The sequence below is a fragment of the Lupinus angustifolius genome, chromosome LG10, assembly GCF_001865875.1.
Source record: "Lupinus angustifolius cultivar Tanjil chromosome LG10, LupAngTanjil_v1.0, whole genome shotgun sequence".
Lineage (NCBI taxonomy): Eukaryota > Viridiplantae > Streptophyta > Magnoliopsida > Fabales > Fabaceae > Lupinus > Lupinus angustifolius.
The window spans coordinates 14,837,200-14,860,131 of NC_032018.1; the positions used below are offsets into that span (position 1 = coordinate 14,837,200).

Below are 22,932 nucleotides of genomic sequence, written 5' to 3' on the forward strand. Positions count from 1 at the left end.
CCAATTTTGATGGTCTTAGCTGCATTTTATTTAGTATAAAAATGATATATATTTTAATAAAAAGCTTAAATAATAGTCAAGCAAGTATAGCAGTAAAGAAGATTGAGGCGCTTCTGGGCTACATAGAACATTCATCATATTATGATGTGATTTCTTATTTTAGTTCCATGTATTATTGTGAAAATGTTTGATTCACTTGTAAGATTTGCTACATACAAGAATTTGTATAAAAAAAACTCCATAAAATTCCGTTTTAGAACATATTCTAGAGATTTATAGTTCTTTTTCTTTCCAAAGTAACGAAAGTAAACAACTTCATTTTAATAAAAAAAATAGGTGAATTGTTATAGAGTGCAAAGTAATATCATAAGGTGTTTAGCACCCCAAAAATCTCAATTAACTTCAGCAAAATATACTAAAACGAAGTTTAAGTTCGAGCTGAAATATAAACAATGGAACCAAAATGAAAGTTAAATGGAGATCAAAATCTCTACAAGAAAGGTAGACACTATAAACAATCAAGTGATAGTAGTAACCAATCTTATTAGTGTATGTGATAACCAAGATTGAAATAGGCAACTTTGTTGATTAGATTCCAAGAACACAGAACAAAGTTAAAGCCATGTTTTCGGAAATCGGAAGGTCGCAAACAACCTTGACATTGAGCTAAACAAATGTTGGGAAAAAGGCCAATGGCCAAATTGACACATGCACCAGTTGGACCATTTGATCAAAATCCATTTGAATCATTTTCTTGGTGATACTTCAAGTACTATTTGTTAACACACTTTTGGTTCTCACTCTCCAAATCTAGCTGCTTTCTAATAAATTAAACTCACTATACAGGGAGATGAACATACAGTTGTATTCTTTCATGAGTTTTCCGGCGAGAAATTTGAACCATGCGTAAGTTCCCAGCGTTATGGGGGAGGGGTGAAGGTTAGACGAAAGCAAAGCAAGCTATTCATCGCTATGCGCATACTTGGGTGTTGGGTCTGCTTAGTCCAGTGAAAATGTTCCATCACAATATCTGCAATACTCAACCAAAATTAGAAAACTACAATTACAACTATCCAGTCAATTAAAAGGTACATAATAAGAGTGTGTTTGGTCAAGGCTTTTTAAAGAAACAATTTTGAGATTTTGTAACTTGTTTGGTTAGGAATTTTAAAAGATCGATTCTTACAAGAATGTGTGTTTACGGGAGAAGCTAAAATTATCAGACAGACAAAACACAAATAGCTTCTTATTTTTCTTAAGGCTAAAAAAACAGACCCTAGATGGTTTAGTAGAAGCTTAGTAATTGTTTAAAAATCTCAGGTTTGCCAAGTTTCTGCAATGAAGGTGAGAGGACGTATTCACGAGATTAAAATGCTTAAGGGAAACAAGCTTGAGTAGGAAATTTTTGAAATAACTATTAATCCCAAACTTCATTATTATGCCAGGTAAAACAAAAGTTATTGAGCTGAAATCTATGTTTTTTTCTCATTATAATAAGGACAATAATTTATGCATAGAAATTACACTATTTAGCACACTAATGATGGAAACCAATTGGATAGATACCTGTTGCTAAACTTCTCAACAGCATCAGAGGCATATAGAAGGGTTTCATTGGCTTTTTCAAGAACCATGTAAAGTTCCTTCCCTCTTGTGGTTCTAGCAATAACCCAGGCATTATTTTTTGCTCTAATGCACACCTCTAGATCTTTTTCACAACCATCACTATCTAGCTTTGCTCTACTCTTCTCCAACTCAACCTCCTGCCGAAGCTTATTCATAGCAAGTAAGGATTCCTGCAGCAGGCACAAAAATGAACCAAAGTATAAACTACTTCCGAATCAGTTTGTTCACAAGCAATAAGAACAATAGCGACAAGTGCATTGTAAAATGGAAAAAGGTAATCAGAACACAGCCTGATGAGAACATCACACCTTACTTAAAGTTGTAACTTTTGTTGCTGGAGAAGCCCTGGATACATTTCTATCACCATCCAGTAATAAATAGCGATAGCCGCTGACATGATATGCATTCTCGCCACCCCATCCTTTGGATAGTTTCTCTTCAACTTTCAATATCTTAAGTGATGCCTGAGGAATTCAGTAAATAAAAAATTACACCAAGAAAAAATATATGAAGATACTAAATATCTTATTTCAACATCATATCATATATTTCTCAAATCAAGAACCATTGTGCAGGTTCAATCAATAAGATTACAAGATCAACAAACAAACTGAATTGGAATCCTGGTCAGTAGTGAAATTTAAGAGCAGATATTAATTTAATAAAAATAAGCACGTTAAAACAGTAAATACTAAGGGAAATTTTAGAAGCTGCCGTAGAGTATTCTGCCTGATGAGCACACATAATAATAGATGTGTCAGCATCACTCAAACAGGGCACCACAGACATTTTTTTTGCTTCCATTGATGATTAGTATAACGTAAGCACATCTATTTATTTTTTTGGCCTTCTGAAGTATTTATTACCATCCTTGAATAGTTAACATCAACAGCAACAAATGACTGACAATACACTATAATAGCTCTTAAGACTTACATTTTCAAGAACTTGCTGCTTCACCGCCGACACACCTTGCTCCCCATTAGGTATGGAGGATACAGGAATAAGAAGAATCAAAGTAAGGCTTCTATGCTGATAAGCACAAAGATACATCCTCTCTCCTGACTGTTGAAGCCAAACTGTTGGAGTGGCAAACACCCATGTACCAACCTCTGCACCCCATAAATCAGTGACAAGATAACCATCTTTTCCTTTGGACCACTTGTCAGGCTGTAAGGGTCTCACAATATGATAATGGTTATCCTCACCAGAGGATGCATCAGATGAGCCATAAAAACTTTCAGACACAGAGCTTGAATGTTCAATCCCAATATTGGATGCGTTATTTCCTTTCCGTAAGTAGGACCAGGAACTTGCTCCAGAGGATAGAGCATGTGGAGTCAACCTTAGCACAGCATATGTAAATAGATTTATGGTGTCGTCCTGACACAAGAGTGAAAAACAGTCAAGGTAAATAAGCAACTTGCCCAATCAGTTCTATCTTAAAAAGAAAACAAAGTTTTAATTGAAAGTTAAATTATACAGGAGATAGTGTTGTAGACACCAGCAGATCTTGATACAAAACCAAAGAGTGGCAAGGAGTGTTTCCGGCAGAAGGTTCAAGCTCCTTGACAAGCGACTGCCAAAATAAGATGGAATCAACAAAATGGAATTCCATTAAAAAAGCAAACTTGTCTATGTTTTTTCATCAAAAATAGCTCCAAGATAGTCAATGGCTTATGAGGACATCAAAAATGGCATTCCATTGAACTCATAAGTACACTCAAAACAAGAACTCGTGAACTACAATTGCAACTTAGAAATGTTCTAAACCTCTATCATCCTAACTTCGGTTACTCTTCAATATCCTATCAGAACTTAAAAACTTATCTGACCTGAACCTCAATAGCAGCCTCGCGACTTATTGTCAGCATCTGCACAGTTCCATGCTCCTTCAAGCAATCACGGAACGATGGTAAATGTAGCTTTTTACCCACAATAAAATCTGCCTCAAACAATAAATAAAAAAATTCATAAATAAGGTTTCGAAAGAATCTACTTCATCATCATCATCATCATCACGAGTTCGATCGAATAGAAACAATTTGATACAGAAACTTGAGCATTACCACAGCAGCAATAATCCGACGGAGACCGCTTTATACATGCTGACAATTATGACTTTACAATGAAACAATTTGAATCATAAATTAAACATTACAAATAAAAACATTAATTCTGTTGCGTAATAACTTACCCCTAAGATAATCCATGATAAATGAATACAAATATCGTCTTATTAACCCTCCACTAGGTTCTTTCTCAAGAATTGACCTAACAGTACCATGAAACATCACAAAAAGTGAATGAATTTCTTTGAGGAAATTTCTCAAGGCATGATCTGTCCATAAGGGTTCAGAATCGTTGATTTTGTTGAGAACGAGAATGATCCAGATATCAGGTTCGGGTTGGTGAAAAATGTGAGAGTGAAATTGAGCATGAATTGAATCGCAAGGAGAGTGAGGAGAGAAGATTGAAGTGAAAGTGATGAGAGCTTCGGTGAGACCAATAAGAGAGAGTTGTTTTGAGAATGGTGAAGAATTTGGGAAGAAGAATAAGATCTTATCCATTTCTTCACCTTCATTTTGTCCTCTTCGAACATCGAAGATGCATATTTGAATTTCTTCGTTTGATGATGATAAACCCATTCTCGATGATTATGATCTTCAACTTTATTCTCTTCTCTTCAATTTCAATACCAAGAGGGAGGGTTATTTAAGCCAGATTCTGTAAAAATAAATTGTAGCACAATAAATTTGAGTTGTAGATTTATGTATGATTAAAATTATACCAAAAAAAATTAAAATTTAGATAATGATTGTCTAAAAAAAAGTTTTTAGTAATTTTATTTTAGAGTAACCACACTCAATGATTAGAGATGACAATAGAGTAGATCGGGTTTGTGTTTGCCCAATCTCGAATCTGAAATCCTATATTTCAAGCACAAAGGGGTTACAAAAACACTATTATCCCCGACCCGGTCTGAGTAACTTAAACTTGCATCAAACTTGTCACTTATCATCTAAAATTAACATGTTTGACATTTAGTGTTTTACATATGTTATATATCATAATAATAATTTTATAATTAGACATTTATTATATATATTAGATGTGAGTCAAATCTAAGGTCAAATATCAACTATACCATTTTTGAACTTAGTATTTGAAATCAAAGAAAACCTACATCTAATCAAAAGCACGTTTTTCTAGTTAAATTCGGGTTAAATTATTTTCACATGTTTGAGTTAGACTATAATCCCTACCAATGATTAATTAATAAACAAATAGAAAGAGTCACTCCATGATTAGTCAACAAATAGAAAAGAGAGTCACTCCATGAGAACATTTATCATAAATTTATAAGAACAAAAAATCTAGTTCATTCACCCATTATGAATAATTAAAAATGAGATGATTATTAACCCATCCCAGTTTTTATTCATCTTTTATCACTCTTGTATTTGTTTCAAAAATGAGATGATTATCAACACTTTGAATAAGAACATAATGGTTAAATAATTCTACATTTTTATTCTGTCCTTCTCAACATTTACTCATCTTTGAACTATGACTACATATTTAAATCTTAAAGGAACACTTAACAAGAGCTAAGGGAAAGAGCACATGCAAATCAAAATTATTAGTTTAGCTGATAGAGATTGATGCACTTGCTGATTAAATTTGAATTTTTTTATCAAAGTTGCTTGCAATCCCTCTAAATATTACCTTAAATAACATCACCATTTTAAAATAAGGTAGTCTCTTCTCTCTTTCAGTTTTGCTAAAAAAAATTAAAATACATTCCAAAATTTGCCAGTATATTGGCATCAAAGGACCATTAGCATTCAACACTTGGCAAGTGCCGACACCTGCACAATCTCTCCGCTTATGGGATAAGGCTGCATATATTTACCCTTCCAAAACTCCACTAGATGGGAGACTCGTGCACTGGGATGCGGTATATTTACAAAAGATATCACCCACTGAAAGGGCTTCCTAAACAACTTGAGATGAAATATTTGATGTCAAAAGTGTTCCACGAAAACCTTCCTCTGTATGCTGTGTATCCATTTTTTCATCAAAAAGTTCATCTGAAAAAGTTGAATATGACAAGATATTTTACCCATTTCTGTATAGGGAAAAAGAGAATAAAGCAATATACCAGTACCAAATAGCTTACCAGCAATATCTCTATTTTCATGGATCTCAGAATCCCTCACTATAATCTGATCTCCAGCAAATATGTTTACATCCACAAGTGTAGCACTTTCATTATCAATATCAATTGTTCTATCACCTTTTTGCAGTATCTGATTTTCCTTCACAACCTGAGCGGAAACAATAATTAGAGAGCCAATACTTAAACCTCTAGCTATGAGCACAGATTTGACTTACCCCGACGGATTCCCATATCATCATTTTCAGCTGGTAAATTGTTGTTGAAGCGGAAACTTTAAGACTAGTTGAACTACCGTTCTTAATCTTCCGAGCACGTTTGGAAACCCGACGATCTGTTTCAACAAATCCCTTTGAAGCCTCCAAGATGGATTTAGGGACCTCCTTTCCATGAACCAGAATTATGGATATCTCCTCGTTGCAATAATTTAGTTTCCGCATTAGCTCGCAGCTTTCTCTTTCTCCAATGCAACTTTCACAAACCTGTAAATTGAACAGGAGAATTACAGTTCAATTGAGAATTACAACATATTATCCAATAAAGAGAGAGAGAGAAGTTTACAGTAACTTTGGTACAAGGATATCAGAAAAAATTAAAACAAACACAACACAACTGTAACATGAGTTGGTTATAGAACTAATATGGGAGAAGATTTGGAATTGTTGATAGCAAGATAAATCCGCAGAATAAAAATACAAATAAACAACTTCCAAATTTCAATTAAATTATCAGAGCTTGAGTACATTTTTTTCAGCTAAATCAAATGCACATCTCAGGAACTTGCATCACAACACCAAAATTTATTTCAGATGTGCTGAAATGAGCCAATAGGAAGATAAGGAAAATTAAGGGATGGCCTTTCATGTACAAGAGAAGAGCATGAACGTTTAGTTTCATATAAATTAACATAAAATACTGTATTGGCTTTTTTGTCCAAGATATGCTTATGTATGAACAGTTAAGAAAGACATAGATATCAATGTTTTATCAATAAGCATTATTTATGATAGACCTAGTGGGATTAATGCTTAGTTGGTGTTTGTTGTTGTATTCTTATGTACGGAATTTGAACGATTTTATATCAAAAAAGTGAGGCACAAGAAAAGGATCGTCGAGGCCTGCAATAGCATGGCTAAGACAATTAGGTAGAGTGTAGGATTACCTCTGGGAAAGTCTTAATCACAACTTGTCCATTCCCACTTCCATTATCCAATTGATCCTCACATATTGGCATCTCTTTGCAGGATCCAGCCAAAGAATTCTCCGATTCATTAATATCAACAATTATTGCAGATATTCCTTTGGTCTCAGTACCACCCCATTCTTCACAGAGTAATTTCCAATCATTCTCAAAGATGATGGTTAAGCCACCTGCCTAGAATCCACAAAGTGGAAAGACGTAAGACTGGGATAAGAAGACAGAAAAGGATACTTAAAGTCGCATTAATATTTGATATGCAAAAAATGGAAGGATACACAGAAAAGGAGAAACTTCATATTGGAATTTACAATGTTTTGATGATAAAAACAAGGATTTAAAGCATACTAAAACTAGCAAAATTAGTTTTCGTAAAGAATAAAATATAATAAGGATGTAACATTCCAATGCAACATGAGTTTCAGAATTACAGTGCACATTCTTTCCTAACTTACAGCAGACTCTCTTGTGGATATAGTATTGCGTCTGAAAACCAGTTCAGGAGGCCTTTCTACGAGTTGTGAGTGCTGCAACAAAACAAAACAAAAATCAACACCAAATTGTTAAGGATTAAATTGGACAGAATGAAGACCCAATCATATCATCAATTGAAGATCTAGATTCTGCTACTAAAAATCCGAACTACATGTTGCATGGAATACCTTTCAAAGTAAGTTTTATCACATTAAGTATATACTTAAAAAATCAACTCAAACTTAACCAAATGCTAGTATGATAGATAGTGACCAAGAACTGAATTTAAAATGAGTAACGGGGTTAATCAATGTGATCTGATTGCTCCTCTGTTATTCCTAATAGCTGCTGAAGATGTGGGTGGATTGATGAAAGTGCACTTAGTGCAGTTGAAAAGAACATGTATTCTGGGAACAAAATTGGTGCCTACAATGTAGTGGTGTCACAGCTGCAGTAAGAAGGTGATACCCTCCTGATTGGTGAAGCTAGGCGATTCTGCATTTTATAGGAAACTTTGGTCTAATTCAGTACCTCCCAAAGTTACTTTTTTCACTTGGAGGGTGCTGAAAGACAGAGTGCAAACAAAGCCAAATCTGAGAAGAAGAACACTAAATAACTCTGATGACTGCAGCTGTACTTTCTGCCATGGAGAGGAGACATCACATCACATCACCTGTTTTTTTGCTGCAACATAGATTATTCTATTTGGTAATAGACCTATGCTTGGATAGGGTTCTCTACTGTTCTACCACGAGAGGGGAAGTACACCTACTGCAACATGATGGATACTTCATTAACAATAAGGAGCATGTGACATGGAACGGTATTTGATTCATGACTTTAGGGAGCATATGTCTCACTAGGAACAAATAATCTTCAAAATTGAGGCTTTTGATTTGGAGAAGATTCTTGAGCTTATCAAACTAAGACCTTGGACTTGGATTAAGGCTAGGGTTGAAGATTTTCTTTTTCATTTGTTGAATGGTAGATAAATCCTTCACATATTACAATGTTTGCAGCAATGTATGATTCACTGACAACATTTTGAAACGTTGTAGGGGTTGGAGTACCTCTCATACTCCAGTTAATAAATTTATTTATTTTGCTGATAATAAATAAATAAATAAATAAAAGATAGTAACCAAAGTAAACCGAATGTATAGCACAGAACAGGATGCAAAACATGAAGAAAAGCAAGGTAAAGTAACAAAATACCTTTTCACACATCAATGAATCAATTACTGCATCTAAAGTTTCAGGTTTATCTGAATTCTTGACAGTTGGATTTATGTAATTTCTCCATTTTGAAATCCACGAAGAAGGAACTAAGAAATACTTGCAATGCAGAGAGAGTGGCATACTTTTCCCCAGGAATAGTTTCTCATGATTCTGGCGATGCCTTTGTTTCACCAATCTGAAGCAAAAAAACATTACTCACCTAACAGTTTGATCAGATGAGCTTATGTTAATGGCAATGTATTAATGAAATAACCTCAAAGAGTCCTCCAAACAAGTCACTTCAGATAACTCATTACAGCATTGGGAACATTCTCTGGAGTCTAAAGGAAAAGTAGGGCAATCCAAAGGATCATCAAGTTGTACAGAAATGGCATCTTCATATAAGAAGGACCAGAAACCCTCAGGAACAAGGACCCGCTTAGCACCAGCAGCTTGCTCAGGCATAAGTTGCCCGTGTGGACAACTAATGGCTGTTGTTGGTCCAGCATCAGCTTCAGATGGAGCATCGAGGACTTTTCTTTTCCACCATTGCAGCAACCTACAAAAGTAAACTCATCAGCATAACATGATTAAGTACCATTGCTTTTAAACTATCTTAATAGCATAGTGAAGATAATACAGAGAAATTAAAACTGACAAAAACAGATGATAGATTTCTATATGACTCGGCTAGTCAAACTCAAAATATTTACAATTTCCAAAACACAACAGAAAATAGAATATCTATCTGCAACTACCCCCATCCACTTCTGTAGGAGCAGAAATGACATGAGAAAAGATTTACAAACATACCATTGTCTGGATACATAGTACTTTCCATCTTGACAGTTTCCATCAAGTATATCCCGTGCAAGTTGCTTCAGTGATTCTCTTTGACCCCGATAGGTGTCAGCTGACACAACATTCTGGGCCCCATCAATCAGACAATCCCAACAGTGGTCATCATGAGACAATTTTGGGCCCCCGCCATACTGAGTTTTACAAGACAATAAAGGAAATATGTTATGGACATAATATCAGCAAAAGGATAGCAAAATTAGAGCAAATATATATGAGAAAACAATAATTCAATCAACAGCGTGTAAACTTTTAACATCTTAAAAAACTACTCCGCAAACACTATCATTTGTCAAAATGCTTCTCCTCCTTCAGAGCCATATATGAGAACAGTTCCTTGCTGACGTCACCAGTAAGAAACAAGGAAAGCTTGGGTGCTTCAAATTCTTCAGTAGCTCACCTACATGACACTAGATTTGTCTCTAACCCCTCTGGTTAAGTTTCTTTTTCATCTCTCTACAAGTATTATCCAGCACAGTAAGTAAAACAGAAAGAAAGAGGAAAGTCACTTATCCTCTCCCAAGCCACATTACCATAAGTAATTATAATCAACATTTTTCATCTTGATTTAAGACGAGCTCCAAAGTCCAAAGACATCAAATGAATGAATGAATGAATGGTAACATAACTGAACTAGATAATTAAGTAGAGAAAGGAAGTACTCCGACATATAACAGCTGACGAAAAAACAGATACCTTGGAGAATAACTTATCCCATGCTTTAGAAGACAATCGCTTCATTGAGGTAACCTTTGATACTGGGACTTTCCCATGTGAACATTGGATAGATGTGTTGTCAAGAGCACTGAATTTACATTAAAAGAAAGTACCCCATAAATCAAGTGAAATAACTCAACTCTAATAATTTGACAAAAGGAACAATAAACGTAAAGCAAGAAAGAATTTATCCACACACTATTGAAATAAAAAATCATCCAAATACTCTTAACTAAAAATACCATAAGAAAGATGCACTAACGTTGGAACTATGTTGTCAGCCCACTGGCGAAGCCAGTCACTGTAAATCCAAAAAAACGGTTGCTCCAGTGGTTTAACAGGAGCTTCAGCTAGAACAGATCGAACCTCCTGCCTCCTCTCATTGATACAATTCAATTCTGTCTCTTTCTTATCACTGTACTTCTTACAAGCATCAAGATACGATGCATTGAAATTTTCAATTTCTTCACAAAGATTAGAAGGAAGATGAGCATTTGCTTGTACAGTAACTGCATCAACATCTCCTTTATGGTTTGCACCACAAATCATGCTCCCTGTTTTACCAACATTTTTGATATGTTTAAGATGGTACATCAACATGTATGCCTCACTAGATGAAAATGTCTCCAAGTGCGAAGATTGTGAATGAGAGGCATATAAACCATTTCCGTTACTGTCAGCTATCCTCGCTTCTGAGCAATTAGAATGAGCTACATCAGACTTAACAGATTTAGATGTAGAAGCTCCTTCCCCAAATGGATGACAACCCAAGTTAGTGACATGTTCGTCATCAAATTCCCACCATTGCCCAGTGTTTTCATCCTTGATGTGAGCAATGTAATGACCACTATTAGCAGCACTTCCCTTGTGAATCAGTACAGCTGACAAATCATATAGCAATTCAAACTGAGACAGCTCAGACAATCTATGACGCATATCAAGTTCAGAAGGAAATGAAAACGCAGAACTAATTTTCTTCTTTGTTGTAGTCTGTCAGAGAAAATAGATAAAGGTGGAATGCATTTATCAGATGAAGAAAAAAGAGTGATATAGAATCGAAATTTATTCAATAGCATGAAGGAAAAATCCAACAACATTACCATTACTAAATATGTGAACAACCTTACCAAACCAAATCAATGGAGGAGACGGAAAGTTACAAACAAACAAAAAGAGTATACCAAACCACCCGTACATCAAGTCTAGTAGAATAAAGCAAAGGCATGTAATGATTAACAGAATTTCTCTTCAGAAAACCACCCTTGAGTGATCGCTACCATAAAAAAGAATTTCAAGTTTTTGACTTTTTGTCCAAGAAATCAGCATTAATATACTATAAACTTGTGAGGAAACCATCACAGGTTTCGAAAATAAATCAAGCATCTCTTCTTTATAACCATCAAAAGTTCTTTCTGCTGTTTGTTTTATAAAAGTAGAAACATGATTGAAGACAAAAATCTCTCTAAAAATAGAAGTTTGGTTAAAGAAGACAACATATCGTCCTGAAAGAAACAAAGAAGTCCAAAAAGAAGAACTAGAAACAACAAGAAATCAAAACAACAAGAAGATCAAGGTTCTTGCATATGTCTCTTTATTAAAACATTTACACAAATATGTTTTCGCTAAGTGGGGATACACGCATGGGGGGAGTTACTTAACTTTTATCTGAATTGAAATTTTGGTATGGCAGGAATTTTATTTTATTTTCAAATGAGAGTTTTCAAGATTCTGCTGCACATGGATAAATAGGAACTCTAACTTTGTAACGCTAGAATTTGTAATTATACAGGGCTAAAATCATTAAAAGTATGATTGGTTGATGGACAACTATAGAGGATTAGAGATCAGCCTACTCTTACTCAGATAAGTTACTGCTCCTGCTCACTTTGCTGTGTAAGTGTCTATTGGTGGAAAGAAAAAATTAAAAGGGAAAGAGAGAAGAGAGTAAAGGAACTTGGTGGGAGTGAACTAGGGTCCTAACTCTCAAATTTGCTTGTAATTATCTACATTTTCATTAGCCAGGTGAAACTATTAAAAATAATTTAGAGATCCATTGTTTATCAAAGAACATGATTTATCAATAGGATATTATAGCATTGTTTGATCCACGTAGCCCACACTCAACCCACCTGATGGGAATAAGGCTTGGTTGTTGGTTCATATTCTAGGTGTTTTACCTTTCATTGCATATTTCAATAGCTCCCTCTATTGTAGATATTACTCGGTTGCTTTAATATATGTTCATACCTGTATTCCTTTCATGTATGTGCATAATTCTGGTTCAGATCGTTCAGTTCTATAACTGGCCTTCCAATACAAGGATTTTATTAGCGCACACTATTAAATACTCATGAGATACATACTTCCCATTATAGTTAACTTTTTTCTTCCGGGAAACGGCATCTTCACTTGCGAGGGTACAGTTGTGTACATCTACCACTCCCAAACTACACTAGGTGGGACCCTCATACATTAAGTCACCCTTTTTATCTATCCTTATCTAAGTAGTCAATTGCACACAATATCGGTGCGATATGAGCATCACGGATGTTGTCAGCCCTTCCCCGCAACAAAACAGCTTATAGAGGTGTGGGCTGGCCATCGCAACTGTCGCAGATTGAGTCATTCTCCATTTCACAGTTCAGAACCCGCTCCAGGTTGATGGTAGGTGAAACCCTAATTTTAAATGAGAAATTTATTTTTTGCCCTTATTTTTTAATTATGAGTATTGGTTTTTTAGGGTTTTTTGTGAAATACTCTTCCACTTATTTCCCTCTTTTAAAATATGTAATGTTATCCTTTAATAAACACGTGAAAACGTGTGGCAGCACCGGTGGGCCAATAACAAAAAAATCCCTTCTTTCTCTTTGCACATATAGAAATATTATTAATTCTTCCCTTCTGCAATACTCTCCTTCCAGAAAGCTGCACATACCCAGTTCTTTCTCTTTGCACATTCAAAAACACTCTTGCTGCATTAAAGCTTCCCTGCTGCCTGCTGCATTAGTCCTTCCCAGTTGTCGCCTGCTGCATAGTCCTTCCCAGTTGTCGCCTGCTGCATTAATCCTTCCCAGTTGCTACCTGCTGCAATACTCTCTTCCGGTCTTCCATTCTTCCTGAAACACTCTCTTTCCCTGCTGCACATACCCACTTCTTTCTCTAAACTTCCCACAAAATGGCGTCATCTCAACCTCCCACTGCCACACCCACTCCCGATGATGTGTTGTTGAAACCTTTATTTTGGTTATATCTTTAATTTGGTGCACTTTAGTATTTTTTGTGTATTTATATGTGTAGGGTATAAATTACTTGTATTTTTGTCCACTAGTTGTAGGAACCATCCCGCTACACGCTATATTGTTTACAGGGTCACTGCTATGCCCCACTATCCGCAATTGACTACCTAGATTCTTATTGAAAGTTCCATATCATTATTTTCTTGTGCAGTAATAATGATATCTATCTTCTAAAAAAACAATCTATAATCAAACCAGAAAACAAATGCATGCTTTTTATTTGTATAATGCTCACAATGACAAGAAAAGATGGAATTACTCATAAATATATCACAATACCTTTGGAAGGAAGACATAACGCTTAAGATGAAAATTAAGCACATCAGGTAATGTACACAGTTTGATGCTGCGGGTAGCATCAACTCTTGTTTTACATGACTGACAAAAATATTGATTGTCTCCATGAAGCTCTTCAACACTTAGATAATCATCTAGGCTCTCATCTAAACTTTTCAACCCCTTGACATTCAACTCCAACTCACAGAAGTCTTCTTTTTTGGAAGAAGCTTCAGAGTCTCTTCCACATTGTGAACACCTGCATAATGAAGTGATAAATCTAAGAAACATGTTATGATCACATAATCACAAACACAACTACTACTAGTCCATACATCCAATATGAAATTAGATGATATCAAAAAATAATTTGAGATCATTTGAACATAAATTACCAGAGTCACTTTTGATATTTGAAGCACAGACACTTCAAGAAAGGGACCTTGATGGAAACATGTCAGACACTTTGTGTTAGACATAACACAACGCGACACTACAAAATACACATGGAAACATCAAATTTTGTTGTGTTTTGTGTCGATGTCAGTGCCCATGCTTAGTTTTGAGCAATTAGATACAATATTCTAAACAACCAGTACTAGGAATTATATTATTAACAGAAAGCAGTATTGAAAGGTGAATTAACAGCCAAGTTAGCACAAAAAGATAATCAAAGTGATCATCATTTGGTAATACGACAAACATTCTTTCATACAAAACAAACTCAAGTATGCATTTTCTAGGTAGATTCAACAACACCCAACTGCTGCATTATCTTAGGCATTGCATGGTAGCAACGTTTACCAACATTCCCAAAATGAATGTTTATTGGGATTTCTTTATTAGTGTGTGGAAGGGGTCAGCAGAGAGGTGAAAAATAAAATTCATAAATTATCACGTATTTGACTTCTATATATTTCACAGCCCCATTCCCATGTCTTTTTTAAAATGAAGACTTGTAATATACTAAAGTTAGCAGGAAAAATGATTCTATATTAGTCAATAAGTTGCTCACAACCGATGATTCTTACGTTGTCAAGTGAGACACACTTCCCCGGAAAAGATCTTGAACTATCGTTCTAGCCTTTGCAATTTTGGAATGGCTCAGGCAATGCTCAAGCAATGACAGAAGCAACGTCAGGAACTCGTGACTGTCTTGCTGAACCCCATTGTCTAACTCCAGTGTTTTCACAAATGGAGAAGAATCTATGAAAGACATTTTACTGATGTGCAACTGTACAAAAAGCCGAGCCAGATGATCTAACACAGGTTGTTGTTGTAAAACATCTTGTTCTACAGAAAATATGCCTTCTCGGAAAGTTTTATTCATGTACAAACACTGGAGTATACTGTTGGCATAGCATGTTGCACCAAGATTTGTCAGGCCTGCAGGTGAACTAGCAGAAGCACGGAGATCCTTGGTTGGGTCAGGACCAAGACTTTCAATAAAATCTGACATCTTGATCCATAGGCCAGACTTCCGGGTTCCATTTGGAGGTGGAACCAATGCACAGAAGCAATTCGGGTTGTCTTTGGTATTGACACGACAGCCTGAACAGACCGGCTTCCAAATCATATACAATTTATTCATATCATCTTCAGTCACTGCACCAGTTTGATGAATTTTCCTGCACAAGAAGGAAATTTAAACAATAAACATCCAAAGAAAAGAGCAATAATTTCCAACTCATTTCACAAGTTAAAACAAAAGAACATGAAACAGTATAGTACCTCCATATTTCAGAATTGCTAGCACCATCATCCCCCTGTCTCTGCCTTTTGTTTTTACTTCGTGTTGATGGCCTACTCATCGCACGATAAAAAACCTAACCCCGACAAAAAATACAACAAATTAACTTCCTTCAGGAAAAAATTGAAACGAATCAAGAAACATTTACACACCCATTGTTATAAAAAAAACTAATCATGTCAAAAGAACAAACCACACTACTTTTTAGACCCTTTCTTACACTCGCACGATGATATATAAATCTGCAACTAATCACATGTATAGAATGGTTAACAGGTTAACCATTAACTACAAATGTACCCATTAAACAATCCGTTAATCATTCAATACACGTAATTAATCACAAAATTATAAATCATTAATCAGGTGTAAAGTGATAACTTTTGTTAATGGAATAGGTCAGTATCTCTATTTTTCAATGGCAATGTAACTAAAAAACACAAACAATTGCATATGATAATGATAGTAAAAAATGCTTTCAACAAAATCACACTTTGTTTATTCATTTAAACAGTAAATACAATTTAGAACTGACCTAAATCCACACAAAAAATTTATATGAAGCAATGATTAATCTTCCAGTACTATGAGTTCACTTTTCAATAATCTTTATCTTAGAGAAAAACACGAATTACATTAATAATAAATCGTAAAAGTTCAAAACCAAAGATGAAGAGAACCCTAGATAAAACTAAATGTGGCATGTTTCAAACGAAAATATAAACAAAAAAAATTGAAATTGTGAGAATAAATGAAAGGAATGATCGCAGTGATGTTGTTACCTGAGAGAGAAAAAAAGAAGAGAAGATGATTTTTGAAGAGTAAGATCGAGACTCACTTTGGATTAGGGACAAAAAACAAATATAACAATGTCATTTTATTTTAAACCTTCAAATTTGTACTAAATTCTGAGAAAGATTTTTGTCTAAATATATTTAGTTTAAAATCTGTACACTTTAGTATTAAAACTTTTTATACTATTAGTCTATATAATGATTAATAAATCAATTGTGATAATAATGTTAATAGTATAAAAAATATTTACATTGTATATATTTACTATATAATCAATAAAATTTTCACTAACACATTACAATTTAGTTATAATGATAACATACAAAAATATAAATATAGTTTTTTCTCAAATATAACATTAAATACATTTCCATACAATATTTTTTCTAAAATTGTTATTCAGAGATTTAGATATCCTAAATAGCCTAGAAAAATCAAATGTGGCTTAAATTATTTTTTTAATATTTTTGTTACTAATTTTTGGGACATTCAAGTCTATATTAAAAATTATTTTGATCCATGTTTGTAATATTTAAATATTGATTTGATTTTTATTTGATAAAATTGTTATTATAAGTTGAAATTTATATACACTACCTCTTTTTTTTTAATGAAATTGGTGAGAATTGGTAATTTGAATGGTTGTAGAATTATTACTTTTTACATTTTAATAGAGGGGAAATGCAAGCAAAGAAATTGTGAAAATGGGTTTGGAAGAGGGAAAGGGGTAATTGGTTTTGGATGGGTTAGAATATATTAAAACAAATTATAAAAGATAGATTAAAATTATCTAAATCCTAACCTATATTTTTGGATATTTTAAACTAATAAAAAATATATTAATAATATTCTCTGATATTCAAATATTCTCTACATATAATTTAATATATTCCAAAAAAATCCATATATTCTAATACAATCTATTCGAGATTGTATGGTTATATGGTTATTGTATTTTCATATACTCGGGTTATATTTCTAATTAAGTTTAATATATGTGTAGTGTTAGTATAATTTTTTTACTAATATATCATTTAATTATTCATATGTATTATTTTTAAAAGTGAATTACATTAACACCTTAGGGTTTTAGTTAATTATACAGATTTCATTTTCTACACCTACAAAAAATCATAATTTATGTATACATTACACTGATTACCTCTCTATGAAAAATAAATGTGATTTTTTAAGCAAAAAAGATAATAAAATAATTAAGTTAAATAAAATATGATATATTGTAGAGACAAGTTCATATAGTATACGAGTTAATACATTTTTATTACAAGGAGAACCCTAGATAAAACTAAATGTGGCATGTTTCAAACGAAAATATAAACAAAAAAAATTGAAATTGTGAGAATAAATGAAAGGAATGATCGCAGTGATGTTGTTACCTGAGAGAGAAAAAAAGAAGAGAAGATGATTTTTGAAGAGTAAGATCGAGACTCACTTTGGATTAGGGACAAAAAACAAATATAACAATGTCATTTTATTTTAAACCTTCAAATTTGTACTAAATTCTGAGAAAGATTTTTGTCTAAATATATTTAGTTTAAAATCTGTACACTTTAGTATTAAAACTTTTTATACTATTAGTCTATATAATGATTAATAAATCAATTGTGATAATAATGTTAATAGTATAAAAAATATTTACATTGTATATATTTACTATATAATCAATAAAATTTTCACTAACACATTACAATTTAGTTATAATGATAACATACAAAAATATAAATATAGTTTTTTCTCAAATATAACATTAAATACATTTCCATACAATATTTTTTCTAAAATTGTTATTCAGAGATTTAGATATCCTAAATAGCCTAGAAAAATCAAATGTGGCTTAAATTATTTTTTTAATATTTTTGTTACTAATTTTTGGGACATTCAAGTCTATATTAAAAATTATTTTGATCCATGTTTGTAATATTTAAATATTGATTTGATTTTTATTTGATAAAATTGTTATTATAAGTTGAAATTTATATACACTACCTCTTTTTTTTTAATGAAATTGGTGAGAATTGGTAATTTGAATGGTTGTAGAATTATTACTTTTTACATTTTAATAGAGGGGAAATGCAAGCAAAGAAATTGTGAAAATGGGTTTGGAAGAGGGAAAGGGGTAATTGGTTTTGGATGGGTTAGAATATATTAAAACAAATTATAAAAGATAGATTAAAATTATCTAAATCCTAACCTATATTTTTGGATATTTTAAACTAATAAAAAATATATTAATAATATTCTCTGATATTCAAATATTCTCTACATATAATTTAATATATTCCAAAAAAATCCATATATTCTAATACAATCTATTCGAGATTGTATGGTTATATGGTTATTGTATTTTCATATACTCGGGTTATATTTCTAATTAAGTTTAATATATGTGTAGTGTTAGTATAATTTTTTTACTAATATATCATTTAATTATTCATATGTATTATTTTTAAAAGTGAATTACATTAACACCTTAGGGTTTTAGTTAATTATACAGATTTCATTTTCTACACCTACAAAAAATCATAATTTATGTATACATTACACTGATTACCTCTCTATGAAAAATAAATGTGATTTTTTAAGCAAAAAAGATAATAAAATAATTAAGTTAAATAAAATATGATATATTGTAGAGACAAGTTCATATAGTATACGAGTTAATACATTTTTATTACAAGATGCATCAATAATTCTAAGGATATATTGTTTAAATCACTCTTATATTATATTATAATGAATAAAAAATAATAAAAATATATTTACTCGTATAATATTTGGATTTGTTTTAACAATATACAATATTTTGTTTGACTTAATTACACTTATCATATTTTTTGTTTAAAAATCACAGTCATTACTCATAGAAAGATAGTCGGTGTAATATATGCATAAAAGTTGGAGGGTTTTTTGTAGGTGTAAAAAATATAAGAGTGTCAGTATAATTTACTCTATTTTTAATTAAAAGTAATGATTAACACATAAATGATGGATGATGAATTAATGTCAAGATATTTAATTCATTATGTTTTGGTTGAGGTTCATGAGTTTTTATTGTAAAAAACAAGAAATAAGAAACCCTAAAAGTTATAAATTATATTATAAATAAACAAATTTTGAGATAATATAATAGTTAATAGATGATAATTTTTGGATTCAATTTTGAGATAATAATTAGGAGATATTGTGATATTATTATATCATGGATTAGATATCAGGTATACATTTATTGGCCCATCGGTCCAGCTACACATTTTCACATGTTTATTAAAGGATAAAATTACATATTTTAAAAGAGGCAAAGAAGTGAAAGAATATTTTATCAAAAAAAACCCTAAAAAACAAATACTAGTAATTAAAAAATAAGAGTGGAAAAGAAATTTTTCATTTAAAATTAGGATTTCACTTACCATTAACCCAGAGCGGGTTCTAAAGTGTGAAATGGAGCACAACTTAACTCACGACGGTTAGCCCACACCTCAATAATATGTTTCATTCCGATGAAGGGTCGACAACCTCCATATTACGGAGAAGGGCGACCCAATGCACGAGACTCTCACCTAGTATATTTTGGGGAGGGTAGATGCAAATTTCGAAACTCGACTCGTTATTTAGCTCGATAAACTTGGTACATGAACCAAATGAGCCGAACTTGAGTTGGAAATTGAGCTTGTTAAATAAATGAGCTGAACTTGAGCTGGACACAGTTCGACTCGTTAGGTTCTTGAGCTGACTTGATATATATATATATATATATATATATATATATAAACTAATATTTATAATTCTTGTTATTATACCTTGATTCATGGATTGTTTTTTATGTTTATTATTATTAAAAATCACTCATGAGCTAACTCTATATATATATGAACTATTTTTTTTATGTTTATTGTTATTATACTATGACCCATGTATTATTTTTTATGTTTATTGTTATTAAAAATGAATTAATTATTTGTGTTGTCCAATTGAACCAACACTATGCCAGAGTTGCAGTTCAACAATGCATATTTTAGATGTATAACAACACTTTCGTGAGCTTTCACGAACTTCGAGCTGAACAAATCTTTATCAAGCGGAACCAACTAAGCTGTAATTCGACTCAGTTCGGCTCGTTTCAAGCCCCATCAAAAAATATATATCTCACAAGTATTTAATAATGCACACTAATAAAATCCTTGTATTGGAAGACAAATGATAAAATTGAATGGTTTGAACCATAATTATACATATACATGATAGAATACAGTGAAACATATATTTAAGTAATGAATAATATATGGAGATATTGAAATATGCAATGAAAGGTAAAACATTAAAAACATGAACCAACAACCAAGCCTTGTTCCCACTAGATGGATTGATTGGCCACATAGATAAAACAATGTCATAATATCTGAATAATAAATCATATTCTTTCATAAACCATGTATCTCTAAATCCTTTTTAATAGTTTCACCTAGCTAATGAAAATTTAGATAGTTAAAAGCAAATTTGAGAGTTAGGACCTAGTTCCCTCCCACCAAGTTCCTTCTATGCTTTCCTTACTCTATTCTCTTTTTTTCTTTTAATATTTTCTTGCCACCAATAGACACTTATACTACAAAGTGAGTAGCAACTTATCTGAATAAGAGTGGGTTGTCTCTAATCCTCTATATTTATGCATCAACCAATCAAACTTTTAATGATTTTATCCTTATATAATTACAAATTCTAGTGTTTAGGGTTTTTGTGTGGATGTCTTGGGCTGATGTTTGTAAGTTTAAGGATTTAGTTGGTTTGAGAATGTGTGATCTCTCTTTGTTTAATGAGGTGTTTTTAGGGAATTGGAGATGATGTAGATTTAATTAGTTGGATGCCTTTTGTGTGTTCGTTTAGAATATTTGGAGGGAAATTGAAGATGGTAATAATACCTTGTTTTGGTCGGACATTTGGGTGGGTTAACAAAGGTTTCTCCCATATTATTTTTCGTGACTAGGAATAGAGAGACTACAATGTTTGAGAGTGGAAGATGGATTGTTGATGTTTGGTCTTGGAAGATTCACTAGAAAAGACCTTTATTTGGTACAGAGGAGTCATTGACTAGAAATCTATAAGAGTTAATTCAAAATCACTTTTGCAATAAGGAGAAGAAGGACAGTTGGAGATGGGGTCTAGATGGATCAAGATCATACGTGGTTAAAACCACATACTTGGCTCAAGTAAATCAAAATCAATCTTTGCTTATTGGTGTTAGAAGAAGTGTTAGATTAAGTGCGTGCCTTCGAATATTTGCTATTTTGTTTGGAAACTAATTAGGTGAAGGTTACCAACTAAAGATAATTTTTTCAAGAGGAATATAATTTTGAGGGTTGATGACATGGTTTGCGTTTGCTGCAAGAACCAAGTTGAATCGATTGATCACTTATTCAACTCTTGTGAGTTTGCATCAAATGTTTGGAAGAGATTCTATTCTTGGTTACAAATTCCATTTCAGATTACTTCTTCAATCTTAAAATCCTTTAATTTGCATGAGTCCTACGATTATGCTAATCGAATAAAAATGTAGAGAATGTTGTGGTTTGTTGTGGTGTGGTCTATTTGGATTATGCAGAATGAAGCAATATATAGGGAGAAAAATGTTAGTTTTGTGCAAGTTATAGACCTGATCCAAACTAAATCTTTGGATTTGGTTTTGTTCTCATGTATCTACAACTCCCTTTCTTTTTGCTTATTGGTGCATTAATCCAAAAGCATTTATTAGTCTAGCTTGTTAAAATTCAGCTTAGTATTCTCTATCTTGTATTGGGTGGACAATCTTTATACCCAATTAATACAACTTTTCCTTATAGAAAAAATTTCATGTGCAACAGAATCTTCAAAACTATCATTTAAAAATAAAATTCCCACGATATTGAAATTTCAATTCAGATAAAAGTTAAGCAACTCCCCCATATTTCTCTTACTATCACATTTTTAAAATTAAGATTATAATATTTATGGATGGTCCATCCTATCTGTTAGAAAAACCTGTGGATAAAATAAATATTTTGGACGGATATTTTTGAGATAATAAATATATTTTTACCCATTTAGTACGTTAACCATCGTGTTAATTTGTTGGCCATCATTCACTATTGTTAAAGGAAGATAATAATGCTGAATGATGATAGCTTTATGTAGTCACATAGTAGAAGCTTTAAACTATATAGCCATGTTAAATTCTCTTACCTTAAAGTTAACATTGAGAAACATGTAGATGATAATTAATGATATAGGATTTAATAAGTATACACTGTCAATGGAAGTGATTTTTACACTCAGCAAATCTCCACCATTCATATGTTAGTTGGTATTGACTTTCAAATAAAAATATTAAAAAAAATCAATATAATGTTGGATGATGTGCTGATAGTGTAAAAAACTTTACACTGTTCTAACATAGATTTTAAACTCAATGATATAAAAATAAATGTAAACTTGTAAGTTGTTAGAGGATGAAGCTAAGTTATAATATAACATTACCAATTATTTTATGCAAATA

The 22,932-nt window shown here is 32.4% G+C and overlaps 2 protein-coding genes across 4 annotated transcripts; both read right to left on the reverse strand.

Annotated features, from left to right (window-relative positions):
• Positions 566-4,324, reverse strand: LOC109358171 (vacuolar fusion protein CCZ1 homolog). The gene is made up of 7 exons (XM_019602249.1): positions 3,824-4,324; positions 3,462-3,571; positions 3,110-3,205; positions 2,563-3,009; positions 1,935-2,090; positions 1,567-1,796; positions 566-1,030 (listed from the first exon to the last, which is right to left on the reverse strand). Exons 1-7 carry the CDS (start codon positions 4,272-4,274, stop codon positions 1,000-1,002), a joined length of 1,521 nt encoding a protein of 506 aa, XP_019457794.1. The 5' UTR covers positions 4,275-4,324; the 3' UTR covers positions 566-999.
• LOC109358170 (ubiquitin carboxyl-terminal hydrolase 26-like) lies at positions 5,302-17,851 on the reverse strand. Of its 3 annotated transcripts, none has more exons than XM_019602246.1 (14): positions 17,786-17,851; positions 15,575-15,669; positions 14,875-15,471; positions 13,847-14,102; positions 10,534-11,261; positions 10,251-10,359; positions 9,510-9,688; positions 8,971-9,255; positions 8,694-8,892; positions 7,460-7,531; positions 6,969-7,181; positions 6,025-6,288; positions 5,810-5,957; positions 5,302-5,720 (listed from the first exon to the last, which is right to left on the reverse strand). In XM_019602246.1, the coding sequence occupies exons 2-14, from the start codon at positions 15,652-15,654 to the stop codon at positions 5,626-5,628; spliced, it is 3,225 nt and encodes a 1,074-aa protein (XP_019457791.1). In that variant the 5' UTR covers positions 15,655-15,669; positions 17,786-17,851; the 3' UTR covers positions 5,302-5,625. The 3 variants fall into 3 exon arrangements, with proteins under 3 accessions (XP_019457791.1, XP_019457792.1, XP_019457793.1); XM_019602247.1 differs by lacking the exon at positions 17,786-17,851 and adding an exon at positions 16,376-16,472; XM_019602248.1 differs by lacking the exon at positions 17,786-17,851 and adding an exon at positions 16,377-16,454 and having other exon boundaries at positions 15,575-15,677.

Coding starts and splice junctions, on each gene's coding strand:
- LOC109358171 (XM_019602249.1), bottom strand. CDS start 4,274: ATGGGTTTATCATCATCAAACGAAGAAATTCAAATATGCATCTTCGAT. Junction 3,010..3,109: donor TGTCTACAACACTATCTCCT/GTATAATTTAAC, acceptor CTCTTGTGTCAG/GACGACACCATAAATCTATT. Junction 1,797..1,934: donor AAGTTACAACTTTAAGTAAG/GTGTGATGTTCT, acceptor TGCCTGCTGCAG/GAATCCTTACTTGCTATGAA.
- LOC109358170 (XM_019602246.1), bottom strand. CDS start 15,654: ATGAGTAGGCCATCAACACGAAGTAAAAACAAAAGGCAGAGACAGGGG. Junction 11,262..13,846: donor GTTATGTCTTCCTTCCAAAG/GTATTGTGATAT, acceptor TTTCTCTGACAG/ACTACAACAAAGAAGAAAAT. Junction 10,360..10,533: donor GCTGACAACATAGTTCCAAC/GTTAGTGCATCT, acceptor ATGTAAATTCAG/TGCTCTTGACAACACATCTA.